Genomic DNA, 25,727 nt, shown 5'->3' with positions numbered 1-25,727 from the left:
CCTCACACAGTTTGTTTTATGAAATAAAAGATGTTCCTCTTTATATTTTAGAATTTTGAATTTCAGAGGGATTAAAGTAGGAGGAGTAAAGTGAAAGAACCACTGAAAACTATTGAACTACTGAAAACTACTGAATACTACAAGTATTATTTGCCCAAAAGGTTCTGCTCCAGCTTTCTCCTTACCCATGCTAGGAGTGGTTTTGTATATAATATTTTTTTATTATTTTCAGCCCAGAATTTTATGGTACAGGACCCATCTTTAGCTGAATTAAGAGGCCTTTTTGCTGATGCAATGCAATGATATAGTCATCATCACATTATTTTGTTATTCATCCTATTTATTGTACTGCTTTTTCACTGTCCAGTATATAGAAAAGTTCCAGAAATCATAATGCAATTTCTTACAAGACAATGAAATTTTCTTTAGCTCATTTTCCAACTAGTAACTCATAGCCAGCAGGGTTCAAACTTCTTCAAGACACATATTAGTTAAAAAGAAGTCCTGAAATTCCTGATTAAGAGACAAAGCTCTAATGATAGAAAACTGGTTGTGTTCAAGATTTGTTTGTTTGTTTCAGATTCTCTGATTTATAGCATCTTCTATGGTCCATAAGATCCTTTATTGCGATAAGGACAGATTTTATATTACTCCAGTGATTGTTGAGTGATGCTATAAAGAGTCTGCATGTCACCAGTGGGAAAATGAGCTTTGAACAAATAAGAACTTGCAGCCATATTTGAGCAAATGAAAACAGCCCTTGGCTCTTCAGAAGGAGTAATTTAAGATGATGCAAATTTATATAGAGACTTTTTCTATATTTAATTTACAGACTAAATATCTGGTGTGCATTGAGATGGGTGTATCTCATTGGCTATTGACCCATATTTATTGATATCATGTTTTTGTTACAGTTCACTGTAAAATTAATGAATGGAGCCAGTGGAGTCCTTGCACAAAGAATGGAAAAGCATGTGGTTTCAAAAGGGGAAATGAAACAAGGGTCAGAGAAATCCTACAGCTTCCTTCAACAAAGGGCAAATTATGCCCACATACAAGTGAAACAAGAACATGTGTTGTACAAAAAAAGAATTGCCAGAAAGGAGGAAAAGGTACTTAAGATTATTATTGCCAAATAGTTTTTATCTAATGAAAATCAGTTCCATATAATGTTTATTTCACCAACATTTTTGTTAGGCCTTAATTGTAGTTTTGCTTTGATAAAAAAAAATGGACATGTTGTTGGTATTGTTGATTTATAGCCTTTGTCTCTTCCAGCAAGCAAAAATAGTTCTGGTGTTTGCCATCAATTTTACTTCATTACTTACAGTAATTCAGCTATATGAAGTTATGTGATATGCCTATGTATCTGCTTACAATTAATATGTTTTTGTTAAATACTATTGGAAAACATGATGCGATCAAGCTATAAAATACCATTTCTCACTTGGCAATTGCTATAAGAAGAAGCAGATGTTCAGGATAATTCCAGGGTTAATTTTAAAGCAGTCAGTGCCTTCCAGGAGACAGACTGTATTCATGGAAGGGCCTCTGTATACGTGTAGCAACTCTTTCTGATACACAGTGCCACACGGTGGGTAATAGAAGGCCTGTCAAACTGGCGACCCGCAGGCCAGATATGGCCTCCACAGGCCACACCCACCCCGGTTCTGCAAAGGCAAAAAGCATTGCAATATGTCATGACATGGCCTTCAATGCAAGCATTGAATGCAATGCAAGATTTGACACCCCTGGTGTATAGCATAGGACAAATTTTTTTTTACTATTGACTAGTATTGACAATTACAGGTAGGCCTCGACTTATTATCATAATTGAGAAGAGAATTTCTGTTGCTAAGGAAGGCAGTTTTTAAGTGAGTCACGCCAAATTTTATTCATTCATTCATTCATTCATTTTGCTGTTAAGCAAATTTCTGCAGTTGTTAAGTAAATCCAGCCTCCCCCATTGACTTTACTTGTCATAAATTGGGTGGGAAGATCACAAATGGTTATGATGTATCCCCAAAATCTACAACTGTTGTAAACACGTTGCCATTTACACAAATTTTGACAACATGACTGTGGGGATGCTATGACAGTCATAAATGAAGACCAGCTGTAAGTCAACTTTTCAATGTGATTATAACTTCAAACAGTCACTAAATAATGTTTGTAAGTCGAGTATACCTGTTAGGTCACCATCTCTGAGAAATAGATTGTTAATAGATAGTCATATGCTCAAAAGTTATATTTGGAATGTTTGGACCTCGTGGGTTGTAATTTGAATCCAAGTACTTTTCTCTGAAATAATATAATTGCTTGCTGACTACTTTTGCATGTCAACCAAAAAATAAACAAGTGCAAATCAGAAAGTGGATCACTATTGTCTTCTGCTATTCGCCACAAATTCTTATGCACAGCAGAAAATTTGAGTGCGCGTATCATAAATTAAATATATTTTTTAATTTGAATAATCTCTGACCTAAGTCTCTAGTCTAGGTTGAAGAAGATACTTCTTTGCTAAAGGTTGAAAAGGGAGAGAATTTTATTTTTAGACTCACTCTGCCATTTCATCGAATCTAACAAGATTTCTTTAAACACAATATTTAATATTTAATATTCACCACATGAGGCTTCACTATAATCCCCACAAACACAGTGTGAAATGGCAGTATAGAATGTACCAAGTGCTATCTTACAGGTGTAATAGAATGATAGTAATAAAGAAAAGGCTATCTTTTCAAAAGCTATTATTTCTGATTTTATTGCTCAGAAACTAAAATACCCCCAGGAACATATGAAAACTATTAATTCATTTATTATGATACAGCAAAATTCTTAAACGACAGCGCAAATATAAATAGAATAGAAAACATCCAATTAACCTTCTGCCATTTGTAAAGCCAGGACAGAGAGTGGAAAGAAGTAACAGTATTTTATATTCTTCTGAAATTCTGCCTGCATTTTTCAATTTCTATGGTTATTCCTCAGACTACGATGGTCAAGAATTTTAGTTTGGAACTATAGAAGGGGACTAAAGGAGCTTTTAATGCTGCATCTTCATTAAGACAGAGACACTTCCACCCTTCCACCCCAACAGAAGAAGATTAGGATAATTTCCTGTTATGTTTAAATCATGTCTTCGAAATCATAGGAACATTCATATAATTAGTATATGGTGAAGTACAGTAATACAACAAAGACACTTTATTTTGTATATAGAATCCAGGAGAATGTCCTTTGGTGCCTTTCTAGAACACTCTTGAATTAAATTCCAATAGCCCAACTATTCATTAATGATAACTGTGTTTCTTCATAATGACAGTGTGATATAATATAAACAGATTTAAATTATTAATATATTGGGTGATTTTATTTGCATCTACTCAGATACCACCCAGATGCAGACATCATTAAAATGTAACACAAAGAAAAATAAGCTACTCGTATAGTGTTTCTTTTGAAACAATGAATGCGTAATTCATTTCTGTTCAGTTTCGTCTATTTATAATAATATAATTTTCTAGTAGCAATTAAGATTTGAAGACACGTTGTGAGGTCCATTAAAAGGAGAAATAGCTGGAAGTCTTAAAAAGTAGCTTGCTCACTGTACTTAGCTTTTATTGTTTCGTGCTTATTTGTTAATAAGCTATTAATTGCATTGTCACCTTTATGATAACACATTGTTAAATCATGATCATAGTCCTGGGTTTTGGCTTGAAATAATCTGCTGCTGTTAGCCAGTTTGAAATAATGTTTTTGTTGTATTATAGTGATTGCAACAGCAACTTAGTGTGATGTACAAATAAGGTTGCATAGTTTCTTTTCAGATTCTTGGCTTGTTTCTGGTTGGATTTATGCCTTGTCCACTTAATCAGAAGAGCAAGGAAAAAACAAACCTCTCATGAACAAAATATTAAAAATAAAATAGGAATTGGCCAAACAAGTCCCAAAACAGGCTTATCCTTTAATTCTGGATTCCTCAAATAATGTCTACATAAAAGTTAACTAGAGTAACATATGAACTTATCTCAGCAGTTTCTGCAATCTTTGCAATTTTTGTCCCTTGCAATATTACACTGTAAACTCCACCCTTTCGGGAGCAGGTTTCATCATGATGCATGTAGATAAGGGGCCACCATCTGACCCTATCATTCTGATCCCATGTTCACTGCTGACTCAGCCTATAAACAAGGACCTATACACCATGCACCTGACATGGCATATAGTGCTATAGTGGGAACACTACAAGTGGGAAAGAGTTTATTTTGCCCGGAGCTCTATGCATCTTTCATAACCCTTGGGGTAATGGCAATATTGTACTTTGCAATTGAGAATAAGGCTGTTAACCCTTTTAGATAATATTATATTTATAGATAGGAAGATAAAAAAATTTCACTCCAGAAAATAAATATAACACGCTGAAATAAATAAGAAAGCAAATAAATAAAATATCTTAGGGATTCTGCAGCTGGAGCATATTGTTCCTGCATAATTTTCTAGCAACAGCCTATGAATGACACCAGTATGGTTACAGTTAATGCTCTTTCTTTATAGACTGTAGAGGATTCAAAATTAACATGACAGTAATTGTTGTATCTCAATGTTGACATTTTTACCTACACTGCTGGGTCATCATAACTTGGAACTGCAACTCTAATTCTACTACTATAAATGATTCATTAAGTATTGGGCTTTTAATTGCTTATTTTCTGCCAACAAATCCTCTTAATGCATGTTTTTTCCTTTCTCTTGCAAGGAATGTAGCATATTTCTGCTTCATATGAACCACTTTAAAGTAGGTTGAGAGTTCCCAATATAAAAACATTTAGCTGAATTGGCATTATCAATGTGACTAAAATGCAACAGAAGGGGACAAAAAGAAAGGAAAATTATGTTATTGTTCTGGACATCTGGACACATGATATATTATTAACTATAATTTTAATCTGCCCAATAACCCAGGTTTCAGGGAATAATTACATCATAGATTTTTAAACTCATAAAAAGCAAATGAACGAATAAATAGCACAGGAAATGTAGTAGATAAAATAAAATCCATTATTCTAATGGTCACTTACGATCAAATTAAATATCCATTTATAGAAATGCCTCGGGATGAGGCAAACTGCCTTATGTGATATTAGTTGCATGAATGTAATGAATTTTAAGTTTATACAATGTAAATAGCAACCCTGAAGAGACTTCAGCATTTATGAAATTGCATAGATGGAAAAGATGATTAGACAAAAACTGTTTCTCCCCAAATGCTTTTTGCATTAACTGTTTCAGGCTGCCAATCTGTCTTAATACAATTGAGTCAGAATATTCATCCTTCTTGTCTAATGCAATTTTCTTACCCAGTAATCATCCATGACAGTAATTTTGCTACAGATTAAATTTATATTATTTCTATATCAAAATTGGTCCTTTAGTTTCCTTCTTCTTTGAAATGCTTCCTGTTTTGCTACCTTTTTCTCAGGGAGCTTGATAATTTCTTTCACATTTCTTTGATATTATTGATTTTTTTTTGCTATTGCCACAAAGTAGATATTTGTCTACTACTCTGTAGGCACTCTGCTCTGGAGAGGAGTTCCAAGCAGAGAGTTTTGCTTGATATCTTTCTTCGTGGGCTTCTTTGAAGTGTGCCAGAGTATATTGACTACTGGAGAGATGATTGTACACTGATGGAACCTCAGAACTATCTTTTAACCATTTAATCTATCAGAATTCCACTAACATTTCTCTTGCATTTCTTTTTTTTTTTTAAACAGACTTTATTCAGTTTTCACATTAAAAACAAAAATCTCTTTTTAGTGGACAACATATTTCCGGGTCATCATCTTTACATACAAATATGACAGAAATTATACATTGATATATGCATACTTAATTCCATTATTACCTTTTCCATTCCAAATTTTCAGTAAGGAGAGAAACAAACACATTAATTCTAGCCTCTTTCATTAATTTCAATCAATTTTGTTTCATTTCAATTATTTCAAATATAATCCTTTAATATTTATTTTTAAACGTAAAGATAAACAATATATATTTGCCTAATAATGGTAATAATGAAGTTCAATGTCTCTCCTTGCTTTTAATAATCTATATTAAACTTATTAAGCTTATTAATTTAGCTGGTTCTTTAGTCTGTCACATTCCCTTTCCATTACACTTTTTTTTTTATAAATTCTAAATTAATACAGATCTTAACACACCCACACAAAAGAAAAAAGAACAAGTATAAGTTTCCCCTTTTACTATTTTAAGTGTTCCACCTTAATGATTAGAATATACCTTTATTCCCTCATCTTAATTCCCAATAAACCATTAGTCATTACATCTTCTCAATTGGATTCCACAGCATATTTCCCCCCTTTAATAAGAGTTATCAGTATCTATATTACCCTATTTTCTAAATATTTTTAATTGCAGAAATATTCTTATTACCCCTTGTCACCCTGCAGAATCCCCCTTAATTCATCAACCATTATCTCTGAAAAGGCAATTTCTTTTCAACATTTTACTAGTTCTGTGTTTCTCTCTTTCACACGCGTGTTTCCCACTGCTTCTCCTCCCCTCTCTTGCCCATGTCTTTTCTCATTCTTTCTGCATTTCCTGACTTCACAAGTATTCCTTCTTTTAATTGTAAAGAAACAATTTCCTTTCAACATTTTACCAGTTCTGTGTTTCTCCCCTTCACATGCGTGTTTCTTACTGCTTCTCCTCCCTCTCTTTTCCCCATAACTTTTCTCATTCCAATTTATCTCCTTAATATCTTCCCTTCCCCTTTTCTGCTGAATCTTCCTGCGTCTCCTAACTTCACAATTATTCCCCCTTTTAATTGCTTTCCTGAAATTCAACTTTTTAACCTTCCTTCTTTCCCCACTTCTTTGTAACGTTCTTTGTGTTAATTGTCCATTCAAAATGTCTTCTCCTTGAGTCAATTCCTGCTCCTCTGAGAATCTTTCTTCTTGTTCTTCAATCGCCATTTCCATTTTTTAGCACAGAGCAAAGTGATTCGCCTCTTTCCTGTAGTAATTCTCTCATATTTTTAAGTTCCATTTTTAAATCCCAGAGAGATATCATCATTCTTATATTTTATGATCCTTAAAGTCCACAAAAAGAAACCACTTTTACTTTCCTTCTTTCTTCTTTCAATTTTTAAAGTTCTCAGCTATTCCAGTCCAGGGTCTAAACCAAAAACATCAATCAGTCCCACAAACAATCTTTCCTTCCTTGCTTTTCCTTTATTCTGGTTCTGCTTTCACTTTCCAAAATTCTTACTTTGTTTCAATATTTCTGTAATGTTATATCCATATCAGTTCATTCAAAAACAAAATGTTTTCCTTTTTATTTGAACTAAATTTTTATCAAAAGGTGACACTCTCCATTATACGAAGTCTTCACTTTTTCCCCCTGTATTTTTATTTAAGGTTTTCGAACCTCAATATTCCAACACAATCAGTCTCCAATTTGTAAACTTTATTATTATTATTCTTTGACAATCTTAAGTCCAGCTTTAATTTTATACTTGATTATTCCCAAATTATTTTAGTCCAATTTCATAAAATCTTTAATTCCAGCTTCTTCCTTTCCCGGTTCGAAGCCCCATTTAGCTGACAAAAATATTTTCCTTTTTTTCTCTGTCTCTTTTGTAGTTTCGCCGCTCATGTTTCTTTTCTTAAAAGTTCTATGTTACCTTAATCCCGGGTACTTTTATTTGGTTATGTTGCCCAGTTGTCCCGGTTCAGATGTTATCCACCTCTTTCTTCCCTCCTGCACAAATCTTAGTCAAGCTGAGTCATCCTCTTCGGGATGGCCATTTTAGACCATCGCTGCAGTCGTCTTCGGGAGGAAAAAAAAAACAAGCCCAGGGGGGAGATGCGGCTCCCCACAAACAGGCTTGTTGCTTCCTCTTACTCCGCTGCCCCTCCAAGGCAGTTTCAGCCCCTAATCAGGATGATTGGGGCTCTCCGACGAAAGAGCACGAGCGATAGCCGCAGAGAGTTGCGATCTACCACCCGTCGGCGAGGAGGCTCCGCCTTCTTTTTTCTTGCATTTCTTAATATCTTTATCCAAGTCCATCTGTACTTTCCACGAAGTCTTAAAGATAACACTTGAGATCAAGAAAACTTTTCCAAATCCAGGAAAGTCCTCAGATTCTGCACAAATTTCTGTTTGAACATTGACAAAAAGGAATTGCCTTTATTTTCAGAGCATATTTGGTCATGTACTACATTAACACTTTCTGTATGTTTGTCCTTCCTTTCCCTCATTCTTAAGATGGGCTAAAATGTAACTGTGACATCTGCTGTAATTTACGTTCACAGTTACTTGCCAATTGTGCAGAATATACTGCAAGTAAACAGTTTATTTAAATATATATTGAATATGTTGAGACTCTCTTAAGTAAAAGTTATTTAGTTATATAGTTTAAGTTTAGCAATTAACTATAGAATAAATACTTTTAAACTGCTTACCAAGTCAGAGTACATAATTTGATTTTTTTATATTTATGGTTCTTATTAATTTATCATTATTTTATCTTAAATAATTTTATCCTTAATTAAAAATAATAATTTTATTCTTCAAATATTAGTAACTTAATTAAGTTGAATTAATTAAAACAAGTAAGCAATAAGAAACTAGATGTTCCATAATAAGGAATTGGAATGTTATGCATATTTTTGTATAATAATGAACAGAATGTGCATAACTTCACATGAAGGTTCTAATTTGTAAATAGATTGTATGCACACAACTTTGTGCATTTTTCCAATACACTTATTCTGAATCACTTAAGCATAATATATAGAGGCATGCCCAATCATTAACATTTTATAAGTGCAGCAGTTTTGAAGTTGTTTCATATCCTTACTGTTAAATACAGGCAGTTGTCAATTTACAACAGTTTATTTCGTGACCGTTCAAAGTTACAATGGCACTGGAAAAAGTGACCTAGGACTTTTTTCATACTTATGATTGTTGCAGCATTCCCACCCCCCATGGTCACATGATCAATATTAAGATGCTTGGCCACTGACTCATATTTATGACAGTTGCAGTGTCCTAGGGTTATGTGATCCCTTTTACGACCTTCTGACAAGCAAAGTTAATGGGGAAACCAAATTCACTTAACAACCATGTTACTAACATAACTATGATGATTTACTTAACAATGGTGGCAAGAAAGGTTGTAAAATGGGGCAAAACTCACTTAACAAATGTTTCATTTAATAACATAAATTTTGGGCTCAATTGTTATTGTAATTCATGGACTTTCTGTACTGTCAGTACAGCTGCTTAATTTTTGGGTGATTCCATTGAAGTGACTTAAAACTAGTATCAACCAGCACTGAAAATGCTTAATACAAATAGCTTTTTCATGATGATTCTCAATGTCATTTAGAAAATTGAACTTTGCAAACTTATGATTTCCTCATGTGTACTGGTGTGAAAAGATGCCAATGAAAAACAGGACCAAAAAAGGGGGATAGTATGATGTCTTACACTAGTGTAACAAACTAGCATCAGTACATGATTAGATGGATGGAAATGTCTTTGGTTAATACTGTATTTTAGTGTTTGAATATTGGAAATGTTGTAAGTAGAAGAGAAAGGATGGCAGGGAAGAAAAGAAAAACAAATAATATATAAGTACCTCGGTTAAGCTCAGCCAAAGTATGAAGAACACGTGGAGGAATAGACATTTTAAATATAATGATGGCACAATTTAATACGGGTTAGTTATTTTTCCATGAAATACTTCCATGCATAGAAACTCAGTTAGACCATTGTTAACCACCAAGTTCAGGAAAGTTTATTTATTACTCTGTAATTAACCAGGACTTTATGGGAGTCTTTCAAAGTGGTATTGAGCCATTGGCATTCAATTCCTACTGCTTATTCCAAGTATCACCTTCAATATAGTTTTTATAAAGGAAGACTGGCGAAGTACAGTCAGTTCCATTTATTAGGAAGTGGCTTAGAAAGTGTCCAAGTCAGCGAAGGCATAGGAAAAACTATTCACATCAGGTCCAAAAGTCTGTTATATTATCTAGTCTAGACTCCTACCTTATATAAACCACATTTATCAAATTGTCGTGACATTACTAACAGTCAACTCAAACACAGTTAAGCAATTAGGATACAATAAATTGTAATTTAGTATTTCCTTTGTATGAGCTTTAAGGCTGAATTAATAGAGAACAAATCTTCATCTTATACTATATAGTGGTAAAGTTGTTATAGATTCCTTGTTAAAAAAAAGATTTAATAGGTCTCATTTGTTTACAGTATTTACAACCTTTATTCCTGTTGATTGGACACAAAATGTTAAAGGCGAATATACGTGTTCCAGGATAATGTTGCAGGATCTAATCTGGGTTGGTCACTGGGACCAGAGGTTTTGTCTTCCGAGCTTTCAGGCTTGTTCTGGAGCTCATCCTCAGGGAACTTTTCTCTGGCAGAGTGTGTGCTTTGGACTATTCTGTGCCTATATTGTGCCTTGGAGCTGGGAGATACTTCCAATGTAATCTACCAGATCCTCTGCCTGGATTGCTCTTGTGACTATATAGGACAGATGGGGAGGAAGCTAACTATCAGATTGCAAGAACACAATTGAGTGGTTGGATGAGGAGATCCAAACTCATTGGTAGTCTCACATTGCAATAAACAAGGACATATATTCAATTTTGCAGTTAAGATTGTTGGACGAACAAGCACAAAAATATCCAGGGACATGAATGAAGCCTGAGTAACAGGGCCCTCGTCAATCAACAGGACTCCTGATTTACCCCCAGTGTCAACTCGTAAAGCATTCCTATGCCTGTTTTAGAGTTGCCATAAACAGGGGTGGGGAGGAAATCTGAAGGAGCAGGGTGGCAGTTTAAAACCAGAAGTACATTCCACACTTATCTCACAAAGATTATAACTAAGCTACCAAATCTTCTGCCCACAAAAAACCTTAATTGGAGAATGTGATTGATGACATCCAGCCTGAACGTGCTTCATTGGAGAATCTGATTTATGATACACCCAGGGGGGAGAGAGGAAACAGGGTCACAGGGGACTGTAAATTACATATGCCAGAGGTGGCTTCATACAGGCTAATGCCAGACATGTTGCTCCTAATAAATCTTCTGGATCATGATTTAATTAGGGCAATCACCGAAATCCTGACATCCAGCATATCAAGTACTTAGGAGACGAGGACTTGGCAGCACAAGAAAACAACAGTCAATGACTTAATACCCAGCCATCAGCACCCCAATCTATATCTAAAAAGTGACACACCACACAGGCACCATATAAATGCCACACATAGAATAACCCAAAATACACACTCTACCAGAGAGAAGTTTCCTGAGGATGAACTCCAGCACAAGTCCAAAAGCTCAAAAGTCAAAACCTCTGGTCCTGGTAACCAATCCAGAGTGCTCCTTCAAGAAAATATTAAAATTAAACATAAAACCATGGGACAATGAATCAAAAACCATGCAGCAAATGATTAATTTGGCATTAAAACTGGAAAATAACAAAGGATTAAGGTATTAATATATAACCCAATTTTATAATACATCAAATTTAAATCAGAAGAAAAATCAGCTACACATGAATTCCAATTTTGCAGCTCAGCTCCAAGTGGTGCATAAAAATACATTTCAAAAGATATATAGAGAAATTTTTATGAACAATTTTATGTTTAATAGGTATTAACTGACATGTGTTTCAGACATGTTTGAAATTGAAAAAATATGTTTCTACATAACACATGCTATTTGGACTATTTGTGTGTATCCCTATAGCAACTAACAATAGCACATTCAGTTGCATCCAGTAAAACATTTATTCAAGGCAAATTGAGACTGGAGACTTATTAAGAAATAGTTACTCCACAGCAGTTGTTTAAGTAGTATATTATTACATTACTGGTAACCAAACTGCACTTATAAATGCAGAAGAATTGTATCATATATTAGTGTTTTAAGTACAAAGATATATTGCAACTGGCCCTATTTCTATAAGATGCTTAACTCACTCAGTCATTAAACCAGTCAAATTGCATCACTGATGATTCTGGCAGTGCACAGTAAGTACTGTAAACCAACTAAGTACTTTTTTGACAATATTGCGATCCCATCCGCTTTCTTCAGATGGCATCAGATATCTAAACACAGTCACCAAAGAAGCATTGGTCAACTCTTGAAAATTAGCTCCATCAAATGGAACAATGCCAGTACCTACATTGCAATTAGATAATCTAATTAGGCATGTTACTATAGGTAGTAAATGGGGCTAAATTCAATCTCCTGGAAACTTAGCTGATGGTGTTCCTTATTTCTTTTTTGGTGTTCTCATATCATACATAAAGTTGCTGCTCTCCACTTACCAGTGGTGGGATTCAATTTTTTTTTACTACCAGTTCTGTGGGCGTGTCTTGGTGGGCATGGCAGGGTACAGATACTGTAAAATCTCCAGTCAGAGGTGGTGTTTGCCAGTTCTCCGAACTACTCAAAATTTCCGCTACTGGTTCTCCAGAGCTGGTCAGAACCTGCTGAATACCACCTCTGCCACTTACCCAATTACAAGTGTGTGTGAACAGTGCCGTTAGTTCCAGAATAATTTAGGAATTTAACTCATTAATTTATAAAACGAATAGTTGATTAGAAATGTGCATCAATTAATAAATACTAGTGAGTGATGCAAATGCTAGAACATTGAAATATGGATAATGGCTTACCTACAATTTATTATAATTTCATCATATAATTAGGGTTACCAGATCTGGGCTGCAAAACTCCGGATAGGTACTAGATAGAAACAAAGATTTAGAGTGTTTTGTATCTGCTGCCATCCAGAGATTGTTTAGATCTTCGCAGCCAGATAGAACAGTCCAAACATTGGGCACACTATTTATGAATTTTCATAAATATTTCTATTTATTTATTATGTTGCATTGAGCTACTACCTGTTTTAAAAATTCAATTTCTCACACATATTTTGCACAAATTCTGTGAGGTAAATTAGGCTGAAAGATCATAAGATGAGATGAAGACATTGAAGACAGTCTGAATCTAGAATAACTATGCTACCCTGCTCCATTCCTTCATGATTAATTTGGCTCTGCTTTAAATTAAATTAAAATGAAATTAGCTCCACTTTACAAATTTTAGATGGACAGCTCTAATCTGTTCCATCAAACTTTTAATGGTATAAGATCCTGTTTTATTTTCTAACTGCAACTTTGATTTTGGACTTTATTGAAGTGAATGGTTCTGTTTCTTTTTATTGTTATGACATTAAACAAATTGTACTTTTATTGTATATTAGCAGTGTTGAATAGACAGGAAGTGATTCTTGATAATTAAATAGAGAAATCAGCATAATTGGGCGTTTATATTTTAAATATAAATTAGACTAGATTTACCCTTGATCTTAAAAAGCCTATATATCACACACAAAAATTCTAAAAAGGGTTGGTATATCTAAAGCACATTGCATTCATTAGTGAGGAATCACAGAGACACAAGTATTGTAGGCTATATGAAGAAATACTTGTGTGTTTTGAATATCTGGACAAATCATTAGCATGCTAATCCATAATAGGCTTTGAGGACAGAATTATTTGGAATCCAATACACTATGAAATATGTAATGTGGCTGTTTATGGTTTCCTGCATGCCTAATAGCACTCACAGTTTTAGGAAGAAAAAAAAGGAGGATATAGGACAGTAGAATTTTATTTGTAGTGTATATTGTAAGACAAAGCTGAATACTCAAATCCAAGCAGAATGAATTACTATAGTTTAGATTCCCATGAAATAGCTGTTGTGGCTTTTCTTTCTCATAATGATTATACTGATCTTATTTCTAGCAATTTTGCTTTTTAGGCTAGAACAAGACATGTTATCCTAAAGTTTAAACTCTCTACCATCACTTTAGTGCACAGGGTATCATTGGAATTAACATTTGACATACAGTATATCATAGTAACTGGAATAAGTAATATTCAACTAATCATGGTAAAAATTATATATCCCATTTAGTCTTAACAATAAGTGGTGCCATTCCATTGCCTCAGTGCTTGCAATTTAGTATTTTGTGGCACAGCAGCAGTAGCAGCAATAGCAGCAGTAATAGCAGCAGCAGTAGCAAAAAAAAAAAAAAGTTTGAAATGCCTGTTTCAAGCTGTTCGCAATATAAATCCTACAGGCTTCCGCAGCACAACTGGGGAAGGCCCTAAAAAGAGAACAGTAAACATTGCTGTCAAAATGCTCCTCTTTGCACCAGGCAAAGTTGTGGACTTTGCCAGGTGCCAAATTGTGCTCTACATAGCTTATTATATCTTTTTGTTGCCTTTCTTCTTTTTCATTTTGTTTATAATAAAAATGTGGCTGCACTTTCTTTAAAAGTGGTGGGTTTTTAAAAAAATATAATGGTGTTATTCATTTTTCATTATGTGCCTTACTGAGGGTATTTTTGTGTTGCTCATACATGAAAAAGGAGGGGGACTCAGTATTGTATATTTGTTACATGTCAGGGTATACAGCCTGGTGCAAATGTAGACATTATTACACATTAAATATCAATATAGCACATTTAACCAATGCAAAGAACTGTGACTGGATGTCCATTCATCTGCTTTATCTGACTAGTCAGTGTTAGTTTTCAATGAAAAAAATCTAGATTTTTAATCTCTGAGCCCCGTTATCTTTGAAGTGTAAGCCAACTGAACCCAAGGAAGTGGACAGAGTTCTCGTGGCTGTGAGCTTGGCTATCTATGTTCTGCGTTCCTGCTTGGACAAGGCCTCTCAGGAGGTAGCATGTAGTTGAGACCAACCACTGGTTAATGCTTTGGTGTGGGAGGCATTGGTATCACCTGCTTAGAATGAAGCAGTGGGCCATTCAATTCTCAAGAGGCCATCCTTGAACCCAACAGTGTTAGATACCATTTGTCTGGTTTCTTCAACCTTCCTTTTTAAGGAAAAGTTAGGGTGGCTGGTTCTCAGCTACAGAGGGCCCTTGTTGTACATGGTCACTTGTGCCTTGGTTATTTCCTAGTTGGATTACTGCAATGCAGTCTATGTTGGGCTGCTTGTGAAGACCAACTGAAAGTTCCAATTAGTACAGAATCAGCAACACACAAAGTGAAGGATATTTCTAGGCTTACCCACCTGGCTCCTAGTTTCTTTCTGGGTGGGATTCAAGGAGCTGATTATTACTTTCTTTAAAGCTCTATATGACATGGGACCAGGTTATTTGCATGACTGCTTCTCCCTAAGGACATCTGCCCGACTTGCAGATCAAATACAATCAGCATGCTCCTAGTCCTTTCCCTTAAATGTTGCCATGTTATGGAATTCAGAAAGTGTGCCTTTTCTGAGGTAGCCCCTGCCCTATGTAATATCCCCCCCCCCAAAAAAAAGTTGACTGGCTCCCACCCTTTTAATCTTCCAAAAAGCAATCAAGACCTGGCTTTTTCCCCCAAGTGCTGGGAAAGGGGGAATTAAGTTTAGTTATGGTAACTGGTTTTTTTTATTTTATTATATTTTGGTTTTAATATTTTTGTTATATACAGATGTGGCTTTATCTTTAACCATGATTTTATAGGCTACATTTTGTTTTCTAGTTCTGTGTATCTATGTTGGACATTAGAAAATAGTCTTCTCTTGATAAAGAGGAAATAGGTTTTCTATCTTTTTTCCCACATAAAGTTTAACTTATTTTCCCAACTCAGATGGAGTCACTTGCTTTGAAAATGCTATGGTCACAGTAGCTTGCCTATATCTAATATATTAGTTTGCTAGACAATGCATGCATTATTCTTCTAGGCCCCCCAAAATATCATTAGACTTTGGGGGGATGATATTAGACTTTATATTTCCTATTTCTTAAGATCTTACAATTATGGAAACAAAAGTGTTATTCGCATAAGAGAAACCTGTATTACATTACAAATTATTTGAAATATGTGTATTTTATTGGAGGGATAAAACTACTTTGATTTTTTTTAAAGCATTTTTTTTTAAAGAAACAGTTTGAATTAAAAATCATTTAAACATGAAATCAAATAATTTCATTTGGCTGCTCTCTTACTATAATATTGTATTTGAAATAATTTAGATATCTGTGGGATAGGAGCATCTGTACCTTATCATGTATAACTTTTCCTGATTATTTCTTGAAATGCAGACTAAACATGCGATTCTGACATAAGGCAGCATCACATTTGTATTCCTAGTTTACTCAAACGCCTTTGCCAGCTGAACTAATGTCTCATAAAGAACAACTGTGACCTCAAGGGAATCTTGTAGGAGGCACTAAACTGTAGAAGGCCAAAAAGAAGTTACAACTATTTATACCAAAATTCCTGATCCTAAGTCATACTACATACATATATCATCCCTATCTTATATTATATACAAGACATATATATGCACAGATTGTTTAAGCAGCAAATCCCACTATTATATTTTAGAACTTTTCAAAATTCCATCATGTTTAATATAAGTTTCAAGAGTATTGACCATATAAGTATTACTATTCTGCATAAACAACAGCTTGATTACAAGTTCATGTTTTATAAATGGGTGGCTACATGTGCAAAGACAATCTTACTTGCAGGGACATTGTGTTAAAGGTTAGGAATTGCATACCTACTAACAAGCGTTTTGGAGATGACTGGACACAAAACTGGGAAATCTGGTTTTCAAACTCTACATGAACATGAAAGTTATTGGCTGCCATTGACTCAATCCTATACCCCCTCACCTTGATCTCCCTTGTATCATTACTGTGATAATATCATGCAATTAATACTCAGAACTGCAATATCCAAAAAAACCTATCATTCGGAAAATATAGATTCTACTTCCTGTACCTGTGGGACTGTTCTAATAAAAACACTCCCATCATGATAACATTTCTCAAAAGCAGGGAGACTGACATTTGCTCTTCAGTAAAAACACAAATCTCCATACACTTAAAATATAAGAAGCTAGAACTATTTGTTGACAAAGGAAATTAAAAGGTCTGAACAGATACCTTGTAATGGGAGGGGTGGAATCCTTAAATTTTGTTTTGGCCAGGATCTGTCATGTTCAGCCTCAGGGTATTTGAAATTTGACCTGTCTCCAATAAATTGGTCATGCTTATTGGAAATGAGGAAAAGATGCTAGAAATATGCATAATTCTGCATTAATGGAATGTAAGTGGTTTGAAATGACCTGTGGGTAGTAATCAAGAATTATATCAGTACTTTCTTTGCAAAGCTGGTTCTTCAGGTGCATGTCTTCTTGAATTGTTACCTTTATTCTTTCTTGTTTGTGCCACAATAGATAGCCTGGTTAGATGGACATTATAAGTCCTACCAGGTATGCAACCTAAGTAAGTGGTTTCACACAAACCTGAATTGCTACCATGTCCAGACTAAATTATAAACCATTTTTTTCAGGATAAAGGCAGGGAAAGCCAAGCAGAAGCAAATAAATAAGTAAATAAATCAGAGAGCTTCAAGTAACATATTATGCCTCTTAATCCTCTAATTAAAAAGTCAGAAAATATAATTTGTCAAGTAAGATTAGCTTATTTTTGAGCATAATGCTTTCCTTACAACACTTTAGTTTAAGGAAAAAAAAGAACTGTTATAAAAAAAACTCTATCTTTGAAGGCCCATAATATTGGATAAATATTAAATTGCAGGGTATAGTGCATAATTCTGTCCATCTTCTCATTCTTGTATCATAAAATATGATAGCACTGCACCTGTTTATTCTCACTCATTCTTGGTTATATGGCATAACCTATAAGACAACATTACATTGTGTGTCTTATGTCTGTCCCTTTATGATTGCATTGTCTGATAAATCAGATGGATTCAGAGAACACAAACACCATAAAAATGAAACTGAACATAGAATTCATTCACTCAGAATCAGAACAGACCATGTCGCAAAAAAAATAAAAAGAAATTTACAATGTTCATTTTAGAAAAATCTTTATTTGAAGGCATTTCAAAAGATGAATTTAAAAAGCACAAGGGTGCCCCCTAGTGGAATTTTAGCTCACATAACTAAGTGCAATGCATTACAAATCTATTCAGAATTACAGCAGTTTTTTTTTTTTATTTTGAGCACTTGAAGAAATCTGCATTCACATTTTCTCCAACTGCATTAATCACATTGTAAATTATTCTTCTAATTTTTAAGTCAGTTTAGTTTATTCATTCTTCCTTGTCCAGAGTCCATTGGAATAGTTACGGAACTAAAAAGAGAATATGTTCAACTTTAGTATCAGATTATAATTATGTTAGTTGTATTTACCACTTTTATAAAGAGCAAGTATAGAGTGGTTAATACTTAACAAGTTTAAAGTCCTGGCCTTGGCTTTGTCAAGTCTTAACCTCATTTCATTTATTTTAATTAGATAATTTCCTTAATAGGTTGTAATAATATATCTTGGCCTAAGCAAAGCATATGTAAAGGAAGGTAGAGATGTCCTTTGGAAGGGAGGTTTTCAAGATTCTGTTACTATACCCCACAACAAGAAAGTAGCATTCCAGGAATTCTTATAGTAGCGATTCCCAACCTTTTGTTCACCATGGACCCCCTTTAAATACCTTTTGTGGTGAGCACGGACCCCCAAACTAAACTCAAGATTTAAATCATAACATTTCTTCAAGCCTTTGCAGACCCCCTGTGATGGCATTGCAGCCCTCCCAGGGTCCGCGAACCACAGGCTGCCTTGTGGTTTTTGTTTCTTCATCTGACCTACTTAAGGACTGGCATCAACTTTGAAAATCCAATCCAAGGTGATCTCTTAACATTCCTTTCCAGGATTTGACAATACATTCCATGACATTCTGTTTAGCACCCAAGAGTAACTAACCTAAGCTGGATGGCATTAACAATTATGTGGACATACAGTTGTTCCAAAAGTTGTACTAAAAGACATCATCAACAATTCCTAATCAAACTGGAGCCACTGTTTGTGGCTGAGTTCCAACAAGCTTCAGCCATAGACTGTTTATTTTTTAATATTTTCTTAATCACTTAAAGAAGTGGAAGGGATGTTTATTTGCAGATGATGCAAAGTTAGATGGGATTTTGAGAAAGAGATTTCAGGGATATACTTCATAGGTTAGATAGGTTGAAAAATAATATAATAAAATAGACCACAGAAACTTATGCATTTGGAAGACAAAAATTACATGCATGTATTATGGACAGAGATATCTGGCTTGGTAATATTATTTATAAAAAAAAAAAGATTTTGGAATAGTTGATTGCAAACTGAATATTATTCAGCAGCATAATATGGCAGCAAAAAAGGCAAATATAATTCTTTTTTTTTTTTTTTGAAACAAATTTTATTAATTTTGAAGACAAAAAAAGCATCATTAGACATTAAAGACATTAAACCTCTTTCCATTATAAATTTTTACAAGGCATATAAAACATGTTTTTATACAATATAATTCTAATATATCCCATTTCCACTTAAATATTTTTAGCAGATTTCTTATTATTTCTCTTTGCTCTTATTCAATTACATTTCTTCTATATTTATCCATTTTATACTCATCATATTCATATTTCCCTCTGCCTTGTTTACAAATATTCTTCTCGCTTTCTCCCAAGGTTTTATTAAATCTCAATCAAACATACACACACAAAACACAAAAACATAAAACTTCTTTTTTAAAAGTAGCTTGGCCCGGATTACCTCTCTTTGTATGGACTTCAATTAAATTCATGTTCAACTTATATGCCATTACCTATCTTATTACCCTTCTATATCTTCATTATAACTTCTCCCGCTTTCCAAATCATTATATTTGTATCTTTTGTCCATTCTTTTCCAATTATCCATTTATCTCATTCATATTAGAAAAAAAAAGATTTCTCCTGAAATCACTAATCAAGTATGATGCCTTTCCATCGCTCCCCTAAATTTACATTTAAGGTAACACCTAGTTCCCTATCTAATTCTGCTTAGTACATTCTACTTACTAAAATAGTAAATCCATAAAGTAATTAAATATATAATTAAACATTAAATCTCATAGCATTCCAATTATCTATTTCAAAAACAAATACCATAATAATAAGTTCATACAAACATCCACACAATAGTCAATTATACTCTATACTTAAACTAAATATTTTAAACATTCCTTTTAATATTTTATTAAATCTTAAAATCTATCATTATTAAACCTTTAATGTTTTAATCTTTACTTAAGTCTTGTAAAATTCTAATTTTCTATTTCTAATACAAATACTACAATACTATCATGTACCTTGCAGAAACATTTTGGAACAAAGTTATGCATTACCCATTATCCCTAAAAAAGATTTCTTTTCCACATCTTGTTTCATACCTTTGTGGCTTTTTCCCCCTTCTTCCTTCCTATCTTATCCCATCTGGTCTTTTTACCCCCTTAGCTTCCCCTCTCTGTTGTATTTCTCTTTTCTTTGCTTTCTAACATTGTATTGATTTTGCATCTTATTTTTCTCTTTCTTGGATGTTTTTTAAGTCTTATGTCCTTTTTAATCAACTTTGTAGACTCGTTAAAGATGGCTTCTTCTTCTTCTTCTTCTTCTTCTTCTTCTTCTTCTTCTTCTTCTTCTTCTTCTTCTTCTTCTTCTTCTTCTTCTTCTTCTTCTTCTTCTTCTTCTTCTTCTTCTTCTTCTTCTTCTTCTTCTTCTTCTTCTTCTTCTTCTTCTTCTTCTTCTTCTTCTTCTTCTTCTTCCTTCTTCTTCTTCCTCCTCCTCCTCCTCCTCCTCCATTAATTGTTGTGTTTGTTGATAAGTGGCAAGCGCCATTTCTAAAAAGCGAAAAATTTCTCTCACACCGTCTTTACCTTCTTTTTTTTATTTTACCATATTCCTCTCTCAGTTCATCAACAGATAAAGCCATTATAAACCTTTTCTTCTTCTTTTTTCTCTTCTTCTTCTTAAAACAACCAAGATAATTCAAAGCTTGAAACAATTCCCCAAAATCCCAAAGTCATCAAACAATCCAAACAGAGCACAAAGTTCTTCACACTTTTTCTTCCTGGGGTAATATCAATTGGCAAGGGGAAAAAAACCCAATCTGTATTTTAAAGTCTTATTGCAATTAACTTCCAATCTCAAAATCTTCCAGGCATCTCCTCCAACAAAATCTTAATAAAATTTTCCTTTTGTCCTCTCCCTTCCCACTTATAACAGAAAGCTTTAAATTTTTACCTTCTGTAAAATAGCAGGATTTTCAATATCCATTTGTTAAATCCATGTGGAAGGAGAGTAAACTTTCTCTTTAAGCACTTTCACTCGCCGCTTGTAAATCTCTTCTGGAAACAAAGTATCTTTCAAAAAATCAGGATTTTCAGGATATTACTTGTATCTTATAGTCCCAGTTCAGCCAAAAACTTTCGCTTCAGAACTTTCTCCTTCTTCCTCCAGCACAATCTTATCCAGCTGTCAGCTTCTTTGTGGCGGCCATTGCTGACCGCCGCTCCACCGCCTTGAGAAAAGAGGGTTAAGCTGGGTGGGGAAGGGGTCTCGAAAACCCCAACCCCTGTCCGGATCCCTCCTATCTTCGGCTGCCTCTACGGGCAACCTTAGCCTCAAACCCATCCAGATCGGAGGCACCAAGACGGCTAGCGCAACAGGGATCGCGCAGGATCGCGAATCCCTGCCGCTGCCGACAAACCGGAAGTCCCAAGGCAAATATAATTCTATTACATAAAGTATAAAAATGTAATTTCAAAATAATTGGAATTAACAGTTACAGTATTCTGCATTGGTCGGATTCTATTTAAATGCTGAGTCCATTTCTTAGCCACAAGATTTTAATAAATTTCTGCTACATAGTTTTTCTGAAATGCAGATGAGGATGATTTACAGCTAGTAACTAATATGATGAAGAAGACTGAAAGAACCTTGAGAAGACTGAAGGGAATAGAACCCTTCAAGTATCTGAAATTTAAGATTTATTCTGAATTATTCCAGAGAGCATTTGAAAGTTTCTTGACATAGACAACAGTCAAAATTTGTTCTGGTTTATTCCAGACAGGACAAAGAATAGTAATTTAATATTAAAGGACAGATTCTGGTTGAAAGATAACAAAAATTTTGTAAGAGCAGTTAGATGGTGGAATCCATTATCCAAAGGAATAATGGGTTCCTTTTCCCTGAATGTCTTCAAGCATGGATTCTAGAGTAATCTGGATTCCTGCACTGAGCAAGGGAGTAGATATGATGGCCTTTCCAACTTTATGATTCGACAACTAACTGGCAAGATATAAATTCAAGTCCCTATTCAGTCGTGGAGCTCTCCATGTCTCTGGCTCAGTTATTCTTTCTCAGTGCTTTGTGAACCAAATCAGGGAAGAGTCCTTGCCATTTATGTAGATCAGTATTCCAGAGAAGCAAGATATGACATAAATGCAATAAATAAAAATGTTTTATTACTGTTTGATTTTAAATTCTGGCTTACTCCCCATAGGAAAGACACTTACAAACATCATCACAATTGTAAGGTATTGCTAATTATTAAAATATATGGAACAAAGCTAAGGCTGCAGTTTTACTCATCTGATTATAATATATGATATACTGAACAATTTTGACTTGTAACTATAGTAATCTAAAGGCTTTTTATATAAAAATAATATGTGATGACATTGTACATAATGCCTCTTAAAGCACTTTAAAATGAAAAGACAGGGGCTATAATTTATATTTTGAATTATTTGTCAAAATGTTGACAATGGACTCAGTTCTCTATATTTCCAGATCTTCTTAATCTTGTTCTTGGAAGAGGCCAATGTCAGAAGTTTTTCTTTATTTAAGAGTTCAGGGTTTGAGAATACCAGAATAAGAGAAACTAATCATACTTCCTCAAACACTCCTTTTCCCTCAAACTAACCACTATTGACCTCATCTCATTCCTAAGAGGTATGTAAGGAGCGTGCATAAGCGCACAATTGTGCCTAACATCCCTGTCCTATTGTCCCCAATTATTCGTACCCATTTCCTGTATTTATACTTACGTTTATTATCTTGTAAGCTATTGACAAATAAAATAAAAAATAAATAAAAATAAATGATATACCTTGTAACGTAATGTAGTTTTTTTATTGCAGAAAGAAAAAGGGACAGACGAAAAAAACCAAAGAGAGAAGAAAGCAAAGAAACCAGTCAGGAAAACAGAGACCAAGAATCCAGAAGGCAGGGCAGAGATCCAGAGAGAAAAAACAAAATGCAACCGAAGAAGAAAAAAGGCCAGAATAAACAGCAGAAACTAGTTGCCATCAGCACTGCACACTAACCGCCTTACACCACTGTTTAAGACTATTGCTGCTGCTATCACCACCAGACCTCCAGGGTCAGTGTTCCCCAATTATCACCAATAGACAATATTACAAGCTATACTTAGACAACATTCCAATACTTACTATATTCTTCATGCAGTCACAGTTTAATCGGAAGACTGACATGAAGCAAGATTTTTGTTTAGGTTTTTTTTTTTTTCTTTAAATGGGATACGTTCATCCTTATATTACATGCTTCCATGCATCTCTTAAAGAGTGTCTTAGCAGGTGGCACTGTCTGGTTGATCTGGTCAGGCTTGGAAGCTCGGCAGGGTGCGGCCTGGCTAAGTTCTACAAGATTGGCAAAGTGGTAAGCAAAACGGGGAAGTCATGAAAAAAAAAAAAATCCCAGAAGAAGGGAGTGGTAAACCAATTCCACACTCTTGCTGAGGAAGCTACGTGGATGTGCCCCTGAAGTCACCAGGAATCAAGTGGATTCAAAAGGACTTTAGCTTTTATCTCTAAGGGTCAATTTAGAAGCTTGTATATAATTATCAATATGGTATAAGGTATAACAATATATTGGATGACTACTTTTTCTTCTGTAAAGTATTTTTTCAACCCATTCTTTTATGAGGCAAATAATGCCTAAGGTAAAAGATACAGTATCCCTAAGTGCATCATTACAGTATATATACGTTGCATAAAAAGAAGGAAGAAGAAAATGTTTTAAGAACTGAATATTTAATACCGCAGTCTTGTCAGAATTACGTTCACTGGATTTTGTGATTCATATTAGAAATTCCAGACTGAAGAACTCCAAGGCTCTGAAGCGAAGGCACAAAAGAAATGGAAGCCTCGGTAAACATATTGCAAAGACAAGCGTTAGATAGCCCTATTATTTGCAAGATAGCAGAATACTTTCTGTCAAAACCTTGGTAATACAGCTGTTCTATGCTTTATATCATTCTCATAACTGAAATCTTCCAGTGACTGACAAATCATATGGGGGGGGGGGGGAGCAAAACACTGAGATAATAAAGAACAGAGATGGGAGATCACACAAATCGGACATTTGCACTGATGACTTTTTAATCCCTCTTGTAATTGAACATTGTCACACAGTCTGCTTTGTAAATGGAGAAAAGTATGCTGTTCTTTAGAAATGTTTTATCTAATAAACTAAGGCCACTTTACTAAATGTACAGGGGAATATCCAATTAACTCCTCTAGCTGATGGATTGATGGAATGGCAGAACAGGCACAATGCTATCAGCAGAGTGGGCAAGAATTCTTTAGGGTTGGACAAAGGATAAATATTTCTACACTATATCTGAATTTATAGAATTTCCACAAGCAGAAAAACAATATCGCTCATTTTTCTTCTCTCACAGTCAGTGAGCGCCAAGGTTGAGTTTCTTCACTTGCTATGGACACAAACATGCTCTAACGTTTTTCTGGTCTGTTTTCATAATGTGGTCTTTCTCTGTTCCCCAAACCATTCCCGAGACAGTCTTGAATCATTGTTAATAGTACCCACTAGGGTGGTTATTATATCTCTCTTATCTTGACACCGCTTTGCAGGAGATACAACCTGGCTGACTATTTTGTCAGCAAGGTGACCCATACCTACTAGTTGACCTTAGGCTAATACTAGTATGCATTCTTCCCGATTCCCAGGCACTGGCTTCAAGGGCTATTGTGCTTTGGGCAGCTGAACAGCCTGGTTATTTAAAGTTGGGTCCCCCTCACCCTCATTTCTGCCAGATCTCTGACTCAATCCCTCATTCTGCTTCTTGGAGCACCCTTAAACAGCAGCTAGCCTATGGTAGTGACAGGAGGGGAGGTATTGCAGGATAGCTATCTATCTATCTGCTGCTTCGTGGTACAGTCCCCATAATGTCTGTCAATTGTCATTCAGGCAGGCTGCTTCTGATTGCTCACCTACTGAACATGAGTTTAGCGCTTTTCTAGAATAGCACTAAATCTGTCTCCAGCTTCGTCCAGATATGGGTTTAGCAGACAATTCATCTCTAAAATGGAGCTTAAGTTCTGTCACTTTCTTTTCAAATGCACAGAGACAAAACACTTACTAGTCTGACCACTATCAAATTTGCCTCCTTGCCAATCTTAGCCCACATTGACTTTCATAGGGGACTCCAATAATGCCTGTCTTAATGGGCCTTATACACTGAATAGGTGTTAGCCATCTGAGGTAGATCAGGTCAGGAAACAAACCACCACAAGAAACATTAGAACTCTATTTTATTTAGACCATAATAATAGAATCTTGAAAGCCTGATACAATGTATGTTTCCTTCCCGCTTATACCCAAGACTGTCAAGGTAGGCCAATCCCGAGTTTCTCCCTCAGACGCTACTGTCTATCGGCTTTATTCCTGTACAATAAGGACAGTTTC

At 34.8% G+C, this 25,727-nt stretch overlaps 1 protein-coding gene across 1 annotated transcript in view; it reads left to right on the top strand.

Annotated features, from left to right (window-relative positions):
* The window catches only part of RSPO3 (R-spondin 3), a 58,149-nt gene extending 33,640 nt beyond the window's left edge, over positions 1-24,509 (top strand). Inside the window, exons 4-5 of the mRNA XM_087972365.1 lie at positions 915-1,112; positions 23,141-24,509. Coding sequence (XP_087828491.1) covers positions 915-1,112; positions 23,141-23,325 — 383 coding nt within the window. The 3' untranslated portion in view covers positions 23,326-24,509. The remainder of the gene's footprint in view (positions 1-914; positions 1,113-23,140) is intronic.
* The last annotated feature ends 1,218 nt before the right edge of the window (positions 24,510-25,727 follow it).

Source organism: Notechis scutatus, chromosome 1 (assembly GCF_049901735.1).
Source record: "Notechis scutatus isolate UNSWTSFEM ecotype Mainland chromosome 1, rNotScu1.2, whole genome shotgun sequence".
Lineage (NCBI taxonomy): Eukaryota > Metazoa > Chordata > Lepidosauria > Squamata > Elapidae > Notechis > Notechis scutatus.
The sequence above is the reverse complement of the archived record's forward strand: the minus strand, read 5'-3'. Positions and strand labels throughout refer to the sequence as shown.